The 21747-nt window shown below is 43.2% G+C and overlaps 1 protein-coding gene across 8 annotated transcripts in view; it reads right to left on the bottom strand.

The window, feature by feature from the left end:
• Positions 1–21747, bottom strand: part of KIAA1217 (KIAA1217 ortholog) — a 259459-nt gene that overhangs the window by 109863 nt on the left and 127849 nt on the right. For all 8 annotated transcript variants that reach the window (XM_054020702.1, XM_054020700.1, XM_054020699.1 and 5 more), the window contains one exon: positions 16614–16809. In XM_054020702.1, the coding sequence (XP_053876677.1) occupies positions 16614–16809 (196 nt within the window). The remainder of the gene's footprint in view (positions 1–16613; positions 16810–21747) is intronic.

The raw sequence follows: 21747 nt of genomic DNA, 5'->3' as shown, positions 1-21747 counted from the left end.
CTAGACTTGCCACTTGATATTAAACATGGAAGAGGGATTTACACATATGGTGGAAGGCAGGATTTGGCCTTTTTGTATTGTTTTTCAGTGGTTATCCATATATAATTTGCCAATTTTACTGTACAGATGTGGATAGAGCACTGGACTGGAAGTCAAAAGACTTGGGTTCTAATTCAGGCTCTGCTACTGACCAGCAGTTCAACCTTGTACTAGTCACTCCATTGTCTCCGTGCTTGTGTTTCCACCCACCCTCCCCTCCCCATGCATTTTGGTCTTGTTTGTTTAGATCACAAGCTCTTCAGAGCAGCAACTGTCTCTCACTACATGTTCATATATTACCTAGCACAATGGGGCCTGGATTTTGGTCAGGATCCCTTGGTACTTCTGTAATACAAATCAATAACAATAATGAAAAAGTCTTGCTCAAGAAAAACAGCAGGGGAAATAAACAGTCCCAGAAATGTGCCTATGTAGCTACATTTCAAGCTAAACCTGTCTCCGAAGGCACACTCTGGCTTGGGGGCCTGATGCTCCCCTCCATTTCAGCTGTTTTACATCAGTGCAACTGCACTGAAGCCATTTCACACTTACACTGACACAAACTGTTGTACCGAAGAGGAGATTCAACCCCGTATCATTTGACCCACAGTACGCACTGAGCCTATCATATAACGGTTTTCAGCACAATGTGTATGTGCTGAGGCAGTAATGCTAGAAAGGATTCTGGAACAATTTTTTTATTCCTCAGGTGCACACAAGAGATATCCGCTCACACATAAAGGAAGAATGGATTAAGTAAACAACACATGTGATTACCCAGCTTCTCTTGGGAAGGTGTACATTTCACACTTCCCCTGGGTATAGTCCAAGAAAATGTGTAAGTACAGTAAATGAAGCATGAAAGCTTTTATGGACTAGCATATATAGGTTTGGTTGTTTACCTCGCTTTGTTTTTTCTGCTGCAAAATGTTTCAAGTAAGATAAAATATTTCTTTAGAAGCCCAATAAATTTCAGTCATGATTTTAAACTAAGGAAGGAGATGAAGTCTAGAAAGAACTGACCAGAAAAACTAGAGTTACCTTAGGATATTTTCATTTCCTAGGATTCCTGTTTCAACCCCATAATTGAAACTGGTTGTTTCAGGCTGTTTTTCCTGCAGAACTGCCAGCCAACTCTAATTTTTCTGACTACGACAGCAAATAAGTACATGTTCATTTTTGCATGTTGATGTGCTTTTCATGCATTACAGAGTCAATAGACAGGACAGGGGGAAATGATTTGAGAGGATTAACTACATTAAAGTTATACACAGTCCTTAAGTTGAGATGCAATTCCCAACATCTTCCAGGGGAGTTCCTCCCTATGGTTCACCAGCTATATGATATATGGCCTAAAGGCAGTGGTGGATTAAACCTAGAGGCCAAATCCAAAACCCAGTAAATCACCGGGATTTGAATCAGGTCCTAAATGGGGCTGGATCCAATTTTAGCAGAAAAACCTCTAAAAACAAATCAAGGGCCTCCTCCCCAGAATGACTAGTGAATGCTAAGTAACAATTTATTAACAGCCATATCATTTTTTATTTTAAAATGTTATAGAAACCTGACAACATACATTGCACACACACACACACACACACACACACACACACACACAGCTAATCCCACACATAAAAGTACATAATCCCAGTTAATCACATAGGGTAGAGCACTAAACAGAATCAGGAGACCTGGGGTCTATTCCCAGCTACACCACTGGCCTTCTGGGAGACTTCAGGCAAGTCACTTCCCACTCTTTGCTCCAGTTTCCCCATCTGTAAAATAGGGATAATAATACTGACCTGCTTTGTAAAAAGTTTTGACACCTATTGATGAAATGCACTACTGGTGGGTAGGCTAGGTATTATTCAATTAGTTATTAATTATTATTGTGTCTGAATTATGTGGCAGTGAAATCTTTACTCAAACCATTGAAATCTGTCTGTCTGTAGTGAAGTAGAGAGTCACGAGATAAATCATCAGGGAAGAGTTTAGAAGTCCAGACCCCCGCTGTGCCAATACTTAAGCATGCGTTTAATGCTACTCTTGTGAGAAGTCCAACTGAAGCCAACTGAAGCTTAAGTATTGGCAGGATCAGGCAGTTTCTGCTTAAAATCATTGCTGATAAAGTCAATGGACTACTTAGGTGAGCAGGCATAAACAGACCTCTCACAGTAGGATTATTGTGTTATAAGTCAAAATACATCTAAGGGTCACCCTGTCCCAAAACCACCGACCAAGATTTAGTAATGGTCTGTCACCGTGGTGGTATAACTTAATTTATCCACCAGGTGAGAGCTGGATGTGGTGGGGTGAAGGGGTGTGTTACACTGTGATAAAAGGTTATTTAATGGTAGCCAAGATAATACAACTGGTTATAAAAAAACAGAACAGGGATGTTATTTTAAATTGGAACAAACAGAACTGGATACTACCTACCTGCAATAACATCCCTCCAGCTGCCCTCTTACCTTCTTCCTGGTTCTCAGTTTATTCACAGACTATTTCGCCCCGTCTCTCTGTCTCCCTTGCCTGCACCGTCCCCCTCTTCCCCTCCTGCTGAGGGGAGTGACCATCTTATCTCAGATTCTCAGGAGTAGCTACCTCTCCTCCATGAAAAAATTTACAGTACATTCACCCTGAACACACCCTAAATCATATATCCCCATACGGGATCCAGTCACTTTACCATATTTATATTCCTTCCCCTTTAAATATGCTGTTCCTGTCTTGAATTTTGGACTGGCCTCTGGGATGATGATTTCTCAGAAGAAATCTATACCCAGGCTTGATCAAGGCACCTTGAGCTTTCAGTCATAACACCTCTTTCATATCTGCCTGGACTTCTCTGACACTTTTAACGCTACCGCACTAACGCCCATCAAAATTTCCTGATGCTCACAGACATTCTCAGCCAGGTTTCTCACTTCATTTGGCTCTGTGTTTTTCACCTGAGGATCCAAAGATAAATGAGGGTTTAGTCGTGTTTGGTGGTATAGGGTTTCATTTTCACCTTGGTTCCTGCGTCCGAGCTCGGCAGTTTGGCAGCTTTCGTTTTCTTGGTACCAATGGTGCCGGAGGGTCCCGCTGTTTTGGCCATTGGCATGGCCAGTATCTTGGCCAACTCCAAAGTAGGGGATGTGGTACCCTGTTTTTTTTGCCGCCTTCTTGGCGGGCTGATCGGGAGCCTGAGCTGTGTAAGAAGTGCCCTTGTCAGAGGCTGCAGTTGGCAATTTCTGGCCAGATGGGGTGAGTACCTCAGGCTCAGACGCTGGATGGAGACACTTCTCCATGAGGAGGAGTTTAAGTTGGAAATTTCTTGCGGGCTTTCAGATTGTGACAGTGTGAGCACTTCTGTGGTATATGTGTCTCGCTGAGACAGTGGACACACAGAGTGTTCGTCTGAGAGAGTTATAAAAAGCCTGCAGGTAATGCAGCGTTTGAATCCTGGGGAGCCAAGCATGTCCCTCAGGGAGCGTACTCTCCTCATAAGGGGGATATGAATACGGAGCTGCGGTGGTGAAAACGGAAACCTACAGCCTTATGAGAAATTAAAATGAATTTTTTTTTGAAGAAATGAAAGGATGTGGATAAAGTACTAAAGCTAACTATTCTCACTGAAAAATAAAAGCTAAGGGAAACTATGCTACTTAGAAAGCTGTGAGGCGCTGCCAGTTGCTCCAACTGAAGCCAAAGGTGATAGTGAAGGAACTGGGGGTGGGGGAGGAGGGTTGGTCGCACAGCACCCCAGTTAACCGCCTGAAGCAGTGTGAAATGGGGACTGTGCATGTGCGACCCAACCGGGCACTGCTACCATAAATCTCTGATTATGAGCGCAGGAGCGCACAAACACCTAAAGTGGAGCACCCACAGGGACATCACTCGAAGAAGAACTCTGTACCAAAATGACCTCTCTGATTGTGCTTGGCTTCATGCATCTCCCTTCGGAGCCATCTGGACACTATCAACTGTAGCAAAGTCTCACCATCCTGAGGGTGTATCAAGTGGTAATATAGCAATCCTCGATGTAAAACCAATCTGTTTCACCCTCCACCACCATTTTTTTCCTTCAAGACTGACAATATCACATCTATCTCAGTCTTTCTCCTTGCCCTCAATAAGAGCAATGGCAACAGGACAGATGTCCACATGCTCCATCTGCGTTTTTCTCAATGCCTCAGGGGAATAACTAATGTCCTGTAATAAGATACTTCTCACCAGACAAGACAGTCCCACAATTCTTGTGTCTGAGTGCTCCCTTCACCCTTCCATCCAAAAGTTAGCCTGCTACTTCTGGTTTAATGAAGATAAAATCATTCTGTTGATCTTCTCCTTTGGGTTCGTTCCATGTAGGCAATCTGGAGAGTACACCTGCATTTCCATTCACTTTTCCTGGTGTGTAACAGATTTAAAAATCTAATTCAGCATGTTTTGCCAACCATCAGTTTTCCACTGCATGCAAATCTGTCTAAATACTTGAGGGGACTGTGATCTGTCTTCACAGTAAACTTCTTATAGATCAGATACTCCATGAATTTCTCCATAGCGGCCCAATTTAAATCCAGCAATTCCAACTTGAATGTCCTGTAATTCTGGTAATTTCTTTTAGACTTCCAGAGTCCTCTACTAGTGTATGCTATCACTCTTTGCACTCCCTCCTCTATCTGGCTCAATACAGCTCTAAGACACGAAAACTAGCATTGGTAGTCAGTATAAATGGCAGCTTGAAATCTGGACATGCCAGAATTGAAGCAGTCATCAGTCTCCTTTCCAACTCTTCAAAAGCCCATTGACACTCTGGTGTCCACTCAAAAGGTACTATCCTAGCCTTTCTTTCCCCACTAGCTGATGCAAAGGACAGGGGGTCTGTGAAACTTCAGTAGTTACTCATAAAACTGAGCATTTTCCTAACTTCAGTGAGACTCCATGGTCTTAGCCAATTTTCGAGTGCCTTCATCTCTGGATTAACAGCAATTCCCTGAGCCAACACCACATGTCCCAGAAATTTAACTTCGATACTGAGTAATTTACATTTAGTAGGTTTTAACTTTAGTTTATGTTTGACCAACGTGATCAGAACCAAATCTAATCACTCCAAGCGTTTGTTAAATTCTGTGAGAACACGAATATATTGTCTAAATAAATTAGGAGAATCTTAAACACCTGATCTCTTCATACAGTCTCCATCAATCTTTATAAGGTGGATGGAGCATTACATAAACTAAGAGGCATGTGAGTACACTCAAACAGTCCAAATGGGGTTGTCATGGCCATTTCCCCAAAATCTGCAGGCCCCAGAGCCACCTGGAAATATCCAGACATTAAATCAAGGGTGGAGAACAGAGTGACTTGTCCCAATGCATCTAGTGATTCCTTTATCCTTGTCAGTGGATAGACATCCTTCCTTGTCACCATGTTCAAATTCCTGTAATCACAGCAGAACTGTACGCACCCTTCCAGATTTCTGATGATCACCGAAGGAGAAGCCCAAGGAACTTTTTCTAAGAATTCCTTGAGACACTAATTGTACATGGTTCTTGAATTCCTTGTACATATAGGGAGAAACTCTTCTATGTCTGTGCTTTATGGGTACTGCATTTCCAGTGGGTATATGATGCACCACTACCTCAATATATCCCAGGCCACTATCAGATTTGGAAAACACATCTTTATGTTTCTGGAGTAGTTCTTTCAAATATTATTTCTCAATAGGACTCAACATTTCCCAATACTCAACTGTTTCATGGGAACAGTTTCTGGCTTCTGCTTTTTGTGATGGTGTGTCTTTATCTCTCTTTTCCTGAGCCTCTTGAACCCTCACTATAGCTCCTTCTTGTCCATACTCCAAGATTTCTGGAGGCTCTATCCTGACTGGTCATATGATCTCAGCCCCTTAGGTCCAAGGGCATAACCAGGCTGCTCAGACACTAGCATTCAACACTCAGACTGGCACCACTCCTTCCTGAGATTTTGCATTGCACATGAGCTAAGACAACCCCTCTGGTAAGCTTGTCATCATCGTTGGAGTGATTAGAACTTGACTTGAGGATAGTCCCTCTGAGTGAAAACAATGACCTTTTACCACTCTTTCATAGGTGGAATTGTGACATTTTAATCCCAGCTACTTGTACATGTCCAATCTTCCCTGGCTGCCAAATCTTCTGACACTGAGCATTTACTCTTGCTCAGATGTGTGATCCTCTCCTTGTGGTACAGTCCTCCTGAAAGCTGCAATAGGGTCCAAAAAGTCCATCTAAATCCTTCAGGATGTTACAGGCCAGAATCCTGGGAACTTCAATCACACTGTCTTCTGGACTCAAATAATCATCCTGCACAATGAAAACACACTTCTGAGACAATACTTGCCTTGAACACTGAATATCTGCCTCCAAACATCCAATTACCAGAATATCTAATCTGTTAGCTGCTTCAGTTTTACCCAGCTGGCATCCCCCACAGCATTAGTTCTCTCAAAGTTCTTATAAAAGTAACTTGCCATCAAAGTGGTGACTTTGAACCCAAGGTCAAGTAAACAATGTGTCTCTGATCTCCACTTCCACAATGGGGCTGGCTCCAAAAGCTCTGGCCTTCTGTTTTTCTATCCGTGGACTGGCCATATGTAAACCCATTCTAGGTGAAATATTGGGTGTCTCGTCTCCTTTTCAAGAGTCTCTTCTGCCCTCACTTGAGTTTTACCCTATCAAGAGAGGAAATTCTTCCTTGATCCTTTCAGTTACGTGGGCATTCTCTCTAGATGTGACTGGACTCACGGCATCCACAGTAAACCAGATTGACCTGGCTATCTCATAATGGAGACCTCTTGCAATTTTCTGCCCCTCAGAAAGCATTGTATGCTTTTGGTCCCACTGAAAGGTTTGGTTGATGCACTGTTAAAAAGCTCTTCTTGTTGATCACTAAGTCTTTGTACTGCTTTGTTCAAACTCTCCAAGACAGTAGTGGTATTCTCCAAATCAACCATGAAGGTTCAGTTGGCTACTTCATTTTTTCCTCTATAACTACTTTTATTTGTATCAGGGGGTAGCCATGTTAGTCTGTATCCACAAAAACAACAAGGAGTCCAGTGGCACCTTAAAGACTAACAGATTTATTTGGGCATAAGCTTTCATGGGTAAAACCCCACTTTTTACCCATGATGCATCTGAAGAAGTGGGTTTTTTACCCATGAAAGCTTATGCCCAAATAAATCGGTTAGTCTTTAAGATGCCACCAGACTCCTTGTTACTTTTATTTGCAACTACTTCAAAATTCTTTTCATCCTCCTCAGACCACTCAATGGTTGCCCTTACCAGGTCAGGAAAAGTCAATGTAGGCTGCTCCATTGAATCTCTTCTTCATTTGACATCTTACCTCATGATCCGTCAGTCCTATCACTAGCTGGTCCTTCTGGATGGCATCTGGGTCTGTCAATTGGCTCTTATCTCGATTCTGCACTTTGGAGAGTCTCTCCTGTAGATTGTAGGCAAAATTCCTGTTTCACCCTCTTCCTGATTTCTCTCACAAAATTCTCGCAATCGATTTCCAAGAGGGGCCTTGTCCCCATACACACGAATCAGCAACTTGAAAATGTTCCCTGTGCTCTCTTCTCCAGAAGGAATAAGGTACTTTACAGTGTCTCTGGCTTCCTTTCAGGTGGTCCTTAACAACCTCAGCTGGAGCTTCCCTCAGGGTTTTCTTGAGCTGCCTTAGTCTGTCTTACCCATTCCTCAACAACCAGGTCCCCTGGTTTAACAGGTGTACCAAAGAAATCTAGAATTTTCTTATCCTTGGGCATATACAAAGTATATAACTTGGGTACTTCTACTAAACAGTTGATCACCACCTTAGCCAGAAACTATGCCTTCCTCTGCTCCTGTCTTGCCCCATGTAGAGTGGACACTTGCCCTGTAATTCTGGGCTCTTGCTCAGTCAACAAGGTCTACAGTGCTTTAAACTGTGCCTGTAGCCCCTCCATGATGCATCCTGTTGACTCAGAGATATCCTTCACCAGTCCAGAGATAAAGTTACCCCAATACTCAACTCCGGTCCCCTACACCAGTGTTTCCCAAACTTGGGATGCCACTTGTTTAGGGAAAGCCCCTGCTGCGTCCGCAGGTCCGGCCGATCGCGCCTCCCACTGGCTGCGGTTCACTGCTCCAGGCCAATGGGAGCTGCTGAAAGCGGCAGCCAGTACGTCCCTCGGCCCACGTGGACGGGGCAGGTAAACAAACTGGCCCGGCCCACCAGGGGCTTTCCCTACACAAGCGGCGTCCCAAGTTTGGGAAACACTGCCCTACACTAAACTAACCTAATCCTGTTTGTGATGCCAAACAGGTGTAAACAGACCTCTCAGTGTAGGATTATAGTGTTACATTTGAAATACATCTGAAGGTCACCGCATCCCAAAACCACTGATCAAGATTTAGTAACGGTCCGTTACAGTGGTGGTATAATCACTCAGCAGGTGAGAGCTGGCGGGATGTTACACCATAATAAAAGGTTATTTAATGGTAGCCGAGATAATACAACTAGTCGTCAAAAAATAACATAACGGGGATTTTATTTAAACCAGAGCAAACAGAACTGGATTCTACCTACCTACAATAACATTAAATAGATTAAGAATATATATCATAAAAATGTATAATGGTTTGGATATGTTTTTATATATATGTACACACACACACACACACACACACACACACAGAGTAACTCACTACTGAGTGTACTTAGCTAAATATAACCTCTAAATACAGAAATATATCTATATCTCGATATGCACGGGCTAGTACCTTATAGGTTGTTTTTTTTCTAGTTCAAGGCTCCCCTTTCCTCAGCTACCTCGCTGGGTGCTGTCTGACACCTCTATCAGTTTTTGAGCCTCACATGCTGCTTGTGACTTCCTGAAGACATAGCCTTAACTCCAGTGACACTTGCAGCAGTGCAAATCATATCAGACCCACTGGATCTCAAGGCCTTTGGGCCTCCTGTTCTGGATCTCGGGAACCACATGGATCAATGATAGGAGATGACCAGAATCAATGGTCAGAAACACACCATCAGACCTGGACTGACTTAACCAACCAGCTTTAAACTAAAGGGACCCTCTTCTGTGCATCTGTTTGTCGTGCTCAGTCTCAGTCTCTCCACTTACTCTTGGTTTCTCTCAGTCCTGATTTCCCTCTGTCCCTCCTCTCATCCTCTGCCTGTTTCTCTCAGTTTACTTACAGACTCTGTTTCTCTCCATCTCTCTCTCACTGGCTCCCCCGCCTGCCTCTGTCCCTCAACCTTCTCCCTCTTCCCCTCCAGCTGTCACTTCCCCTCCCACTGAGGGTCAGGGCCACCTCCTATAAGTTTCTCAGCGGGGCGGGCTATTCCCTGTCCATAAAAATATGCATTCACTCTGAACATCCACTTCCCCCAAATCATATATCCTCACACAGGGTCAAGTCCCTTTACCTTATTTAAATAAAGTTATGCAATGTGCTTATGTGTTTGCAGAACAAGGGCCCAAATATAAGGACCAATGGGTTTTAAAAGACATTTCAGGGAAGAAACCTCTCCTATTACCACTCTCTCCTGTTCCCAAGTCCCCATGGCAGACCCCACCACTCTTTGTCAGTGCCCTCCTCCAATGGCTCCTCAGATCCAAACCTTTGTGTGTCCATGTAGCCCCTTCGCAGTCTGGTATCCAGAGCCATGGATTCTGCCTTAATCCAACCCTGTTTATAGTGCCCAATCCTGAGAAACACTGAGCACCTGCAACTCGCATTGTCTTTAGTAAAAGGTGGCAAATGCACAGCACCTCTCAGAAATAGGCCTTTACAGCCTGATTCTGTGAAGAGCCTAGCATCCTCCACTGCCCTGGAAGTCAAAGAGGATTGAAAGTGCTTGGCACCTGACAGAATCACGTCTCACTGTTTGAAACCCCCAAACATTTGTCAGTCTGCATTTCTTTAGAGAAGCATTAAAACAATGACATCAGTGCAATCCAGCACATGCATGCACATACTGCTGTTTTTGACAGGTTGCATAATATAATTGTGTACTTGTCAATTTTTATTTCCTTTAGGCAAATTGCAAGTGAAGTTTGTTGAGCCCTGTCCGGGTTTGAGATTATTCTTGTTCTGACAGTTTTGCTAGAATTTTTCCTCCCACAGTTATCAAGTTGGAAGAAATCCCAGCTTTCAAATAAATATTTTAAAATATATCTTATTTTGTCCCTCATGGAGTATTCATTCATTTTAATGATACATTTTGTACTCAGGTGGCATACTGATGAGAAATGTGCTGATTCTGTTAGACCCTTTTGTCAAGAAAGACCTTAATTTCAAGAACCATGGCTAAAGTTTAAAATGGATACAGAGCTGGAATGTCTCATGGGCTGGCTCAACATGGCATGAATTAGAGCCTAGCATGTCATAATGACCCACAGTCATCATTAGAAAGGCTATGTTTTAGTCTCGGGTATTGTTGGTAAAAGTCATGGCCCGGTCATGGGCAGTAAACAAAAATTCATGGCCCGTGACTTGTCCATGACTTTTACTATATACCCCTAACTAAACCTTGGGCGGGGGGCTGCAGGTGTTCTGGGAGGGCAGTCTAAGGGTGCTGCAAGTGCTGGGGTGTGTGTGGCCTGGGACCCCCACTGGTGCTGGGGTGGGGTCAGCAGGGCTGGCAGGCTCCCTACCCAGCTCTGCGTGTCCCTGCAGCTCTTGGGGGGAGGGAAGGTCAGAGTGGCTCCACATGCTGCTCCTGCCACAAGTGCCGGATCTGCAGCTCCCATTGGCTGGGAACTGCAGCCAATGGGAACTGTGGGGGCAGGGCCCGCGGGCATGGGCAGCGCGCGGGGAGCTCCCTGGCCCCTCCACCTAGGAGCTGCAGGGACATGCCGGTGGGAGCCAGGGAGCCCCCCACCTCAAGGTAAGCGCCACCCCACACTCCAATTCCGTGTCCCTAGCCCCCTCCCACACACCTAAACTGCTGCTGCTGGCCCAGGAGCTGCTTGGCTCAGGCAGCCCCTGAGTGAGCACCGGCCACTGCAGAAGTCACGGAGAGCATGGAAAGTCACGGAATCTGTGCCTTCCATGACCTCCATTATTGACACGCAGCCTTAATCATTAGTACTGACTGACAAAAACGTGATGCCTGGGTAGCCAAAATGCATTGCCACTATTCTCACTCACTCCACTTCCTAACAGACATTTATTCAGTCTGTAATTTAAAAAACAACCTGACTCAACTGGACTTGGAAAAATATGAATGTCTATGAGAATAAGATTTTTTAAACAACACTGTAAAGTTTATTAGGCTTAAACCCATAAAAATCAATCACTTTTCCTGTGTCTTAAAAGAACAGTGTTCAGTAGTTTAGGATTAAAATTTAGGTTTTGTTTGAAAACATCAAAGTAAACAAAGGGGCAAGGGTACGTATTTACAAAACATATTAATAGAAATATTTTCATGTACTTTTAAAATTTAAATGAAAAGAAGCTTTTAAAAAATGTAAATTTTCTCTTGCAGTGCTAGAAATACAAATAAAACCAACAGCATCATGCTGCTGTCCAGGAAACAGGATGTAAAATGGACTATGGCCCGCATGCACTAGAGCACACTTTTAAATCCATGTAGGTCCCTTTGCAGGATTGCAGCCTATGAATGGAAAAAAAACCTGACCAGGTATTTTTCACTCTGCAGCTTGCATGAAGGATATTAGCATGCATCCCAAGTTCAATGCTTACTGTTTTTAGTTTAGTTTTAGGGTTTTTTTTTTTTTTTTTTTGTTCCTTAGCATTTGTGAAACTGGTTTTAAAGAAAAATATTGGAGAGATTGATAACAATAGAGTACTATATTACCATAACAATAAGTTGTACAAGAAGAATTAATTTACACTTGGGCAATTTTAGGACTAATTTTTAGTATACCTTTAAATAAAATATATGCAATTAATATTTCCTAAAATAAGAAATCTGAAGTGACAGATTCAGGGGATAACAAAGTATTTCCATCTATTTCTTTAGCAGATTGATCCCAAGTGTTGTGGCAAATCTGAGTCACATGTGTAGTTGTAAACACTTCTACCCCACTTGCAGGATGAGAAAAAGCCTTATTTCACATCTCTAAATCACTGGACCCACATTTTCTCCCATCCCCCTCCTCTGAACCACACCTCATAACACAAGGTGAACTGAATGACCTCCTCAGGGATTTGGAACTACCCAAGAGTACGGCAGAGCTGTTGGGCTCCAGACTACAGCAGTGGAATCTCCTGGCAGGTGACGTCAGGGTTTCCATGTTCCATGACCGTCAAAAGGATCTTGTCCCATCTTCTTCATGGAAGGTGATCTTGTAGCCTGCAACAACATTGATGGTGTGATGGCAGCCCTCAATATCGTTCATGATCCAGATGAGTGGAGACTGTTCATTGATTCATCGAAGACGAGTCTTAAAACTGTTTTACTGCATAATGGCAATGTTTTGCCATCAATTCCAGTTGTTCATGCAGTCCATATGAAGGAAACCTATGACAACATGAAACAACTTTTGAGATGCATAAACTATGACCAACATCAGTGGCAGCTTTGTGGCGATTTGAAGGTTGTTGCTCTCTTGCTTGGTCTGCAGCCTGGATACACAAAGTACTGCTGTTTTCTCTGCGAATGGGATAGTCGTGCAAGAGATTCCCTCTACATCAAGAAAGATTGGCCACTCCGACTGTCATTGGTGCCTGGGAGGAAAAGTGTTCAGCATCCACCACTTGTTGAATCAAGGAAGATTTTGTTACCACCCTTACACATCAAGCTGGGTCTGATGAAGAACTTTGTCAAGGCCATTGACAAAAACACAAGCAGCTTTCAAGTACCTCCGTGGAAAATTTCCAAGGTTAAGTGAAGCTAAGATAAAGGATGGTGTCTTTGTTGGTCCTCAGATTCGTGAACTTCTTCAACATGATGCATTTGACCATGCACTGTGTGGCAAGGAAAAGACGTCATGGAAAGCCTTCCAGTTAGTGGCAATAAATTTGGAAAACCTCCTCAAGACATACAAAAGCCTTGGTTGCAACATGTCACTAAAGCTACAATTTTTGCACTCTCATCTAGATTTTTTTCCACCGAACTGCGGAGCAGTGAGCGACGAGCACGGCGAGCGATTTCACCAGGACATTGCAACAATGGAGAAACGCTATCAGGGCAAATGGAGCCCATCAATGCTTGCAGACTATTGCTGGACAGTGACAAGAGATGCTCCATTTAATGAATACAAGAGACAAGCCAAGAAGCGCCGAGTAGACACTGAATAGGACTAAACTATGTACAGAATAGTTTTTTGCCTTTTGTTTCATAATACATTTTATTTAGATAACCCTTTTGCTGATTTTTAAAGTGTTACATAAACAGGACAGGTGAAATATTATCATGTAAAGCAACCATAAACACATGAAAAGACCTAGGTTTACAATTTATGATTAAAACTCTACTATCTACACAATATACATAGACATAAAATGTAAAAACTTAAATATCTTAGAAACAGTAGCCAATCAGTTGTTTTAATTGTCATATTTGAATTCAGCACATCAAAATACATAATAAATAGCACATTTTATCTCTGAAGCAGACGACTTCTCAAAAATTGTAGACCAGTGTTATAATACCTTAAAGGTGCTTCAGTCTTAAATCTAAATACTCTAAATTATTTCATATCATGTCACTTCACTTCCATCTTTTGCCTGTTTTTTGCCTATCTAGACACCTGTGATGTATGAAAGACAAGTTGATATTTTCAGAATAAATGCAATGCAGCTCTCTCTACTTTAGCATGGGTTTGAGGGGATGGCCCATTATAACACATGTGGAATGGGAAATGAAATAGCATATTCTGTTGGAATTTGTGATGGCTTTTGAGATCCCACTGCCTGAACCTGGTGGACTGCACATCACAGATGGTCTAAGTGTTAAATTATCCATTGTTAAATTTTCATAATAAGATTCTCTCTACCATAAAACTTGTGACCATAGGGCAGAGCCACTCTTTAAATAATGGCTGAGGCATATTTATCTATTGCCAACCAACAAGGGTGATATTTTTTACTTTGGCCTATGGAGAAGAAAGCACTGAACAGAATGTCTGTGTGCAGCAGAGAACAGCCCATGATGTTGAGAAAAAGGTTTTAATTGCTTTTTATCTAGCTCAGAGGCCCCAATTCATTACTGGAATGGATGATTTCTGATATATCTTGAAATGACTGGCCTGTGTGCATGTGTCAGATCTCTGAATAGCTAAATCAGGTTATTGCTAAGCACACTCAGTGAATGCTAAATGCACTGTAAGTCAGTATTAAGACATACAGGGTTCCCACAGTATTATATCCCTACAAAGTTCCAATGTACTCTACATACATATAGTAAATTACATTTTCTAATAAATCTAAGCCAAGCTGATGGTCTGAGGATTCACTAGACAGCATTGACACATGGGCAGAACCGGATTCTCCATATGTATAGTAAAAACATATAAGCGTATGAGTATGTGCTTAAAAACAGGTTTTAAACAAGATCTCATTGGGTGGGGTGGAACTTTCAGGCTCTCCCTTCAAAGTGTCCTGCATCAGACCAACCTGTCCCTTCCAGCTGAGGTGGATGAAGCTCCCTCTGGAGTCAGTCTCCTGGCTTTGGCCAGAGTGGGCCACTGAGGAGTGATGTGAGACACTCTCTCTCCCATCCCCAAATTTGTGTGCTGCCCTTTTTAGCACTGCTAGTGCCCGCTGGCTTGGAGAACCCTTTTTAGTTCTGTCTTCTATTTTTCTTTTTAATTTGTTCTGTTTGTCAGATATCAAAACACTCTTGACAGAAACTGCCTTGGATCACTGAGGAATAAATAAACCCTTGTGATCAGTTTATGAGCTCTCTCTGTGATGTATGGTGCAGCCTTTGGTTTATGTCATTCTGCATGTAGGGAAATGAGATCCTATAGAAAATAAGCAACATTTCAGTTTATTACCATTGAGAAACATGCCTTCCTCAGCAATCTGCATGCAAGTTATGCTGTCTTCCAACATCAGTCTACCTGCCCTATGGCATTATTCTTCAAAAAACTAGTTTCTACCTCTGCCATCCACCTGTTGGGAAGAGAGGCTCCCTAAGAAAAGTAAAATCTATTGCAAAACCAATTCTAGTTTAAAATTAATTTTGTGGAAAAATTGGGCTAAATTCAACCTTCAGGTGTGGAGGAATTCAAATTGTGGTAACAGGAGGAGCAGCTTCCCCTGAGAAGAGCCTCTCCTGGGGGTGAAGGATGGAATTGCTGTTGATTGTGCCTCAACTCAAATCTGAAGGCACCTTCCTGGAAAAAATAGGGTAGTTCAATCACCATGTCCATTCAAATCCCTATTCTCTTTACAAAGGCTGCCATAAAAGATTCCAGCGGTAGTGTGAATACCATCCCTTTTCACTAAGAATTGGGCCACCACCAATCAGCCATCAGATATTAATCATTTTTGGTTATTATAAATTGGGCAGGATTTGAACATGTAAGATACAGACGAAAGTCTCTGTATCTCATGTCTAAAATTAAGGTCCCATCTTGTAAACACTCATCACTTAGTGCAGTCTTTACTACCACGTAGTAAGAATAATACTTGGTAATATGTATTTGCAGTATTGGGCTGAGATTGTTAATGGACTCTTCAGGGTAGGGTCCACATCTGTCTGTCTGTAAAGTGTCTAGCATGCTTTTGGAGGCTGCAATGATACTCTCACTATCAATTCCCTGTGCCGTCCAGTACTCCACACTGAACTAATCTGAAAAGAATAAACTGGCAGTGTCGCAGAGAAGTGCCTGTCCTGTAGCACTACCTGCTGGCTGAGAGTGGCGCTGCTGGTGCTCCTTGTCTCCCTTCTTCCCCAAGGCGGGTCTCCTTGGCTCTCCACACACCAGTCTGTGCTGGAGAGGTGGCTTAGCCTTCTAGCCAAGTCACAATCAAACCTAACGCAGGGTAGCAAAAGTCCAACAAACAGAGAGGTTGTTTTGCCCTTTGGGGGCTTTCCTTCACTCTGATTTCTGTGCTACCTTTAAGAGTATTTCTGGTTCTGGGATAGAGCATTCAGCCCCCAAAGTGGTATCCCTGGAGTACAGTTCTCAAACCCTTCTGGGATATGTTCCTTATGTCCTTCCCTGCTCTGGTATAGAGCACTGAGGCCCCGGGCTGGTTCCCCTGGAGTACCCCGCCTCCTGCAGACCCTGGATGAGAGCCATCCACTCTCAGTGGTACCACTTTCCAAACTGAGCTTTATCAGCCCTCTTATAATGCCTAGGTGTCGATTAACTACCAAGTGACCCTCCTTCATCCCACCCCCTCAGACTGCGAAGCAGCTAATAAATTATGGCACAGATGCGGCTGGCTCTCATCTCCCCTTAAAGGATCTGGTCTCCTTATGACAGGCAGTAACAATAACGTGCTACAAATGTCCATATTTTGTTAACCCCAAAATACTCTAAAGACAAATTTTTATATGCAGAGAACATGATGCCAAAGTTACAAGAGCAGAGCACTGAAGGATCCTGGAAAATATTTTACCTAGTGATCTCTCCTTTGTTTGGTTCGCTGACCTCACCACTGGAAGGCTTGCTCGTGTACGGCTGCCTCTGGAAAAAGGAGTTGGAGAATCTCCCTCAGACATGGCTTCTAAAGAATCAGCAGATGCTTCGGACAGATGTTCTGCCTGGTCTCCCAAATTGGGCTGTGGGCTTTGAGACAGCTTTGGGCTCCTTGTCTGTAAAAATAAAATAAATATATCATTATTATATTGCAAATGACACTAGGAACATCAAGATCCAACTGTCTGGGGAAAAAAACAATGAAAAATGGTTCATTCAGCCTTAAATGCAGCATTCTACAAGGCCTTGTGTGCTCAAGGTGACTTCTATGTAAGTTATTTAAAAATATACTGTCCCTGGATAGTCCATTAAGATTTTTATTGCTGTACATCTAGTGTACAAATTTCATTTCTAACAATGACCTGAGGCTGACATATTATAGGGTGGATATATGGCAATTCCATTCCCTGTTGCTCAGACAACTGTTAACATTGACATCAAAGGTGCACCACACACACACACACACAAACACACAGCCTCAACCTGCAGGATTAGAAATTCATCCAATAGGTTTTCTTAAATCTGCTCTCAAAACCAGTGAGTGAGTTCTATAAAGAGGAAACTGGCAGCTGAGTGCATAAAAGTATTTACATTTTTGACAACTGAAATGCTATTATTAATAATTAAAATCTCTAAAATGTTGCACTTATCTTGAGGAGTCTGTTGACAAAAATGTCCTGAAAATAAATTTAGCAGTAAAGCTGTCAGCTCTCAGTATCAGAATTGCTGCTACATATGCTGTGGAGAGTAAGGGTTAGCAAGGCCACAATAGCAGTCTAAAATTTTTATCCAACATACTAAAAAATTATGAGCTAAACTCTGCTTTCATTTGTATCAGCATAAATGTGGAAAAACTCCACTGATTAACTGAGTTACTTGTGATTTCCAGTGCATAACAGCAAACACAATTCAGCTGCATAGAATTAACTGCAACTTCCATTAACTGCTAGATACTGTATGTTAAAGATAAGTCTACCTAACCATCTCTGGTATTCCCAATCCAGGTTTTTATATTAACTCCTATTATTGGAATTTCTGGCTAACAAAAACACACTGAGTAGGAGAGGCAATGTCCTGAACATTTTCATCGTTGACTTCAAAAAGGGCTTTGTGTTTTGTGAAGGAACATATTAATACATTTTACAACTTATAAGGGAAGTTGCATTGATAAACGTACAAGGGTTCCATTTTCTCTGTTGCAGAGAACAACATAAACTTCTGCCACTATAACTCAGACTGAACTTGGTAGGGCAGTAATTTTCCATAATTTCTCAAGCAAATGCTACATCCAAAATAAATAGTATACCTACCCTAAGTACAGCAATGCAAAACAAGAAGGTTTTTTCCCCCCAGAACGACAGTGGAAATATAAACTTTTTAAAAATATAAATTTATAAACTTGTCAGTTTATATTCCCAGGCATAAAATGTCATATATTATATCCCTCTTTCTTTCCTCTCTCATTTAAAGGTCAGATACTTATATTAAAATACCCTATAGTTAGGCTAAAAATAATTCCCATATTGGGTTTGAAAAATCAGTCAAATTAAAGACAAGTTCAAAAAAAAGAAAAGAAAAGAAAAGGCCAAGACAACACAATTTGCTGATATGTGGCTCTTTCAGCAGTTTCTAGTGTGAGATGGAGAGAGCTTGTTGCAGCAATGTCATAGATCATGTAATACTGCGCATGTGACCTTGAAGGTAAGCAACAACTCTTAACTTTTATGAGGTTTTCATTAGACTTCTCTACATCCCAGCCTTCTCTGCTGCCAGCTTGTCCAGTTGCTCACATACTATAATAAGTTAGAGATATCTAATGAGAAAGCTAAACTCTCTGGAGCTCTGCACTTATGAAATGTTAGCTATTATCCAATGTCTTGCAGTGAAATGATTTTGAAGCATTGAGTTTTTCGAGGAATTAAAGCTAACAACATTTACCTCTAGCAAACCAAGGCATGCTTTGAAGTATCTCTGAAATGATCAGCTCTAGTTTACAAGGTTGTAAACACAGACTGGTGCATGTACAATACTGCCTGAGAGTTTACAGAAGTGACAAGTGACCTGCAAACATGAAGGATTTCAAGAAGTCAGTACTTCTTTCATTCAGTTATCTGAAATGTGGCTTGGCAACCATCATTGCTAAAATATTTTAATTACATAGGTGTGCTTGTTAGACAGTGTTACCAATTAAAGTCACTAACTTAACTCATTGAACAATAAAGGGAACTAAAGCACATTATGAAGCTCAGTTTCCTGTTCTGTTAATAGAAAAACCATAAGGAAAATATAAAGCAAGGTGCAATATAAATGAATCAAGATAATCCGGTAGAAACACTTCATGGTTTAAGTTTGCTTTTTGGAAAAAATGATTTTGATAAACTAATTTTGCTTCATGTTTCCTCCTGTTACATTTGGTTGCATTGCTCTTAAGACAAGCAGGATGACGAAGTTGTATCTGTGCAGTTACCAATATCTGTTAAGTTACATTAGGGTTACCATTCGTCCGGATTCTCCCGGACATGTCCGGCTTTTTGAGTTTAAAAGTAGCGTCCGGGGGGAATTTGTAAATGTCCGGATTTCTCCCCCCGCATGCAGAGCGCGGCACGGTTGACAGGGCAGCCTGCCAGATCGAGTCACTCGCACGGGGCTCCGGCAGCCAGAGCCCCTCCTCCACTTTCTCCCTCCTCTCCCCTGCAGCTTCAGATCACTCCCCTCTCCCCCTCCCTGCATTCGGAGATCGCCGGCCATTCGCATCGGGCCTCCAGCAGTCTGGAGCTCCTCCCCCTGCTCCTCCTCCCCTGCTGCCCAGCGTGCCGCTCCACAGCACTCTGCGAGGGTGGAAACCGGGCTACGCGCTCCGTGAGGGAGCGCGGCAGTGTGTCAAGCTCCGCATGGAGCCCGACACGCTGTTCTGAGCGGCACGGTAAGGGGGCCAGGGGGTCAGAGAGGGGGCAGGGGGGTTCTGGAGGGGGCAGTCAAGAGACAGGGAGCAGGGGGAGGGTTAGATGGGTCAGGAGTTCGGGGGGGGGCTGTCAGGGGGCAGGGGGTGGATAGGGTTTTGGGCAGTCAGGGGACAGGTAGGGGGTAGGTTCCTGGGGGGCAGTAAGGATGGGGGGTCTCAGGAGGGGGCAGTCAGGGGACAAGGAGCAGGGGGGTTAGGGCTGTCAGGGGACAGGGGTGGGGAGAGGAATCAGAGCAGTCAGGGGTCAGGGAGCAGGGGGGTTTAGCTGGGTCGGGAGTTCTGGGGAGGGGGTCTGTCAGGGGGCGGGGAGTGGTTGGATGGGGCGTGGGAGTCCCGGGGGTCTGTCAGGGGGTGGGGGTGTGGATAAGGTTTTGGGCAGTCAGGGGACAGGTCGGGGGTAGGGTCTTAGGGGGGCAGTTAGGACGGGGGGGTCTCAGGAGGGGGCAGTCAGGGGACAAGGAGCGGGGGGGCGTTGGGGGTTCTGAGGGGGCAGTCAGGGGGCGGGGAGTGGGAGGGGCTAGGGCGGGGCTCCCACTGTCCTCTTTTTTGATTGTTGAAATATGGTAACCCTAGTTACATTCTTGTTTTGAGCAATTCTTTAGCATTTAATATAAAAGGACTCAGATCCCCCTCAGGATTAATGCCAACTTCACAGTGACTCACACACAGTGGCTAGCATTGCTTAATCAAATCACTGCAATGCTAAGAGGCTTACCAAAGACTAATTAAGCAAGGGTGACTCATACAGTAGATTCTGTAAAAACATGAAGCCTGATTCTCCTTTTACATGCACTAAAGTAAATCTGGAGGGGCTCCACGGAGGTCAATGGAGTTACACAAATGTAAAACCAGTGGCAGTGAGAAATGAATCAGGCCCATAATGTACAGCTATATGCCCTGTAGAAAGTCTCAAGCCATCTGTGGCGCTCAACTAATGTAATATTTTTAATTTTAAACATATAAAAAAACTATCACCGAGGAATGGTGGCCATCCAATTAGTTGAGATATCAATGCATATAAGGACTGGGGTGCAGTTTTCTTTTTGCCAATGATGAGCAACAGATTGGATGTTACAGTGACAGTCAGAGCAAGTTTCTGGACATATCAAGTATCTGAATTGCTTCCTAGAAAAATTGCCCTCCCCAAGGGAAAAAGAAAAAAAATGACAATCCATGTCTATGGATAGCTGGGGAAGGCAGTGGGGAACTGGCAGTAGTATTTCAGTGCAGGTATCATCAGTAGGCATGTTCATAGAATCACAGAACTGGAAGGTACCTCGAGAGGCCATCTAAGCCAGTCCCTGGCACTCAAGGCAGGACTAAGTATTATCTAGACCATCCCTGACAGGTGTTTCTGGAATCTCCATCACTGGGGATTTTTAAGAGCAGATTGGACAACCTCCCTAGGCAATTTATTCCAGTGCTTAACCACTCTGACAGTTAGGAAGTTTTTCCTAATATCCAACCTAAACCGTCCTTGCTGCAATTTAAGCCCATTGCTTCTTGTCGTATCCTCAGAGGTTAAGAACAACAATTTTTCTCCCTCCTCCTTGTAACAACCTTTTATGTACACCTCTACTCTGATATAACGCGACCCGATATAACGCAAATTTGGATATAACGCGGTAAAGCAGTGCTCCGGGGGGCGGGGCTGCGCACTCCAGCGGATCAAAGCAAGTTCGATATAACGCGGTTTCACCGAGGACAGCGTTATATTGAGGTAGAGGTCTACTTGAAAACTGTTATGTCCCCTGTCAGTCTTCTCTTCTCCAGACTAAACAAACCCAATTTTTTCAATCTTCCCTCATAGGTCATATTTGCTAGACCTTTAATCATTTTTGTTGCTCTTCTCTGGACTTTCTCAAATTTGTCCACATCTTTCCTGAAATGTGGCGCCCAGAACTGGATACAATACTGCAGTTGAGGCCTAATCAGCGCAGAGTAGAGCGGAAGAATTATTTCTCATGTTTTGCTTACAATACTCCTGTTAATACATCCCAGAATGTTGTATGCTTTTTTTTCAACAGCGTTACACTGTTGACTTATACTTAGCTTGTGATCCACTATGACCCCTAGAACCCTTTCCGCAGTA

Source organism: Malaclemys terrapin, chromosome 2 (genome assembly GCF_027887155.1).
Source record: "Malaclemys terrapin pileata isolate rMalTer1 chromosome 2, rMalTer1.hap1, whole genome shotgun sequence".
Taxonomy (NCBI): domain Eukaryota; kingdom Metazoa; phylum Chordata; order Testudines; family Emydidae; genus Malaclemys; species Malaclemys terrapin.
Note: the sequence above shows the minus strand (reverse complement) of the source record. Positions and strands in the feature narration are given on the sequence as shown.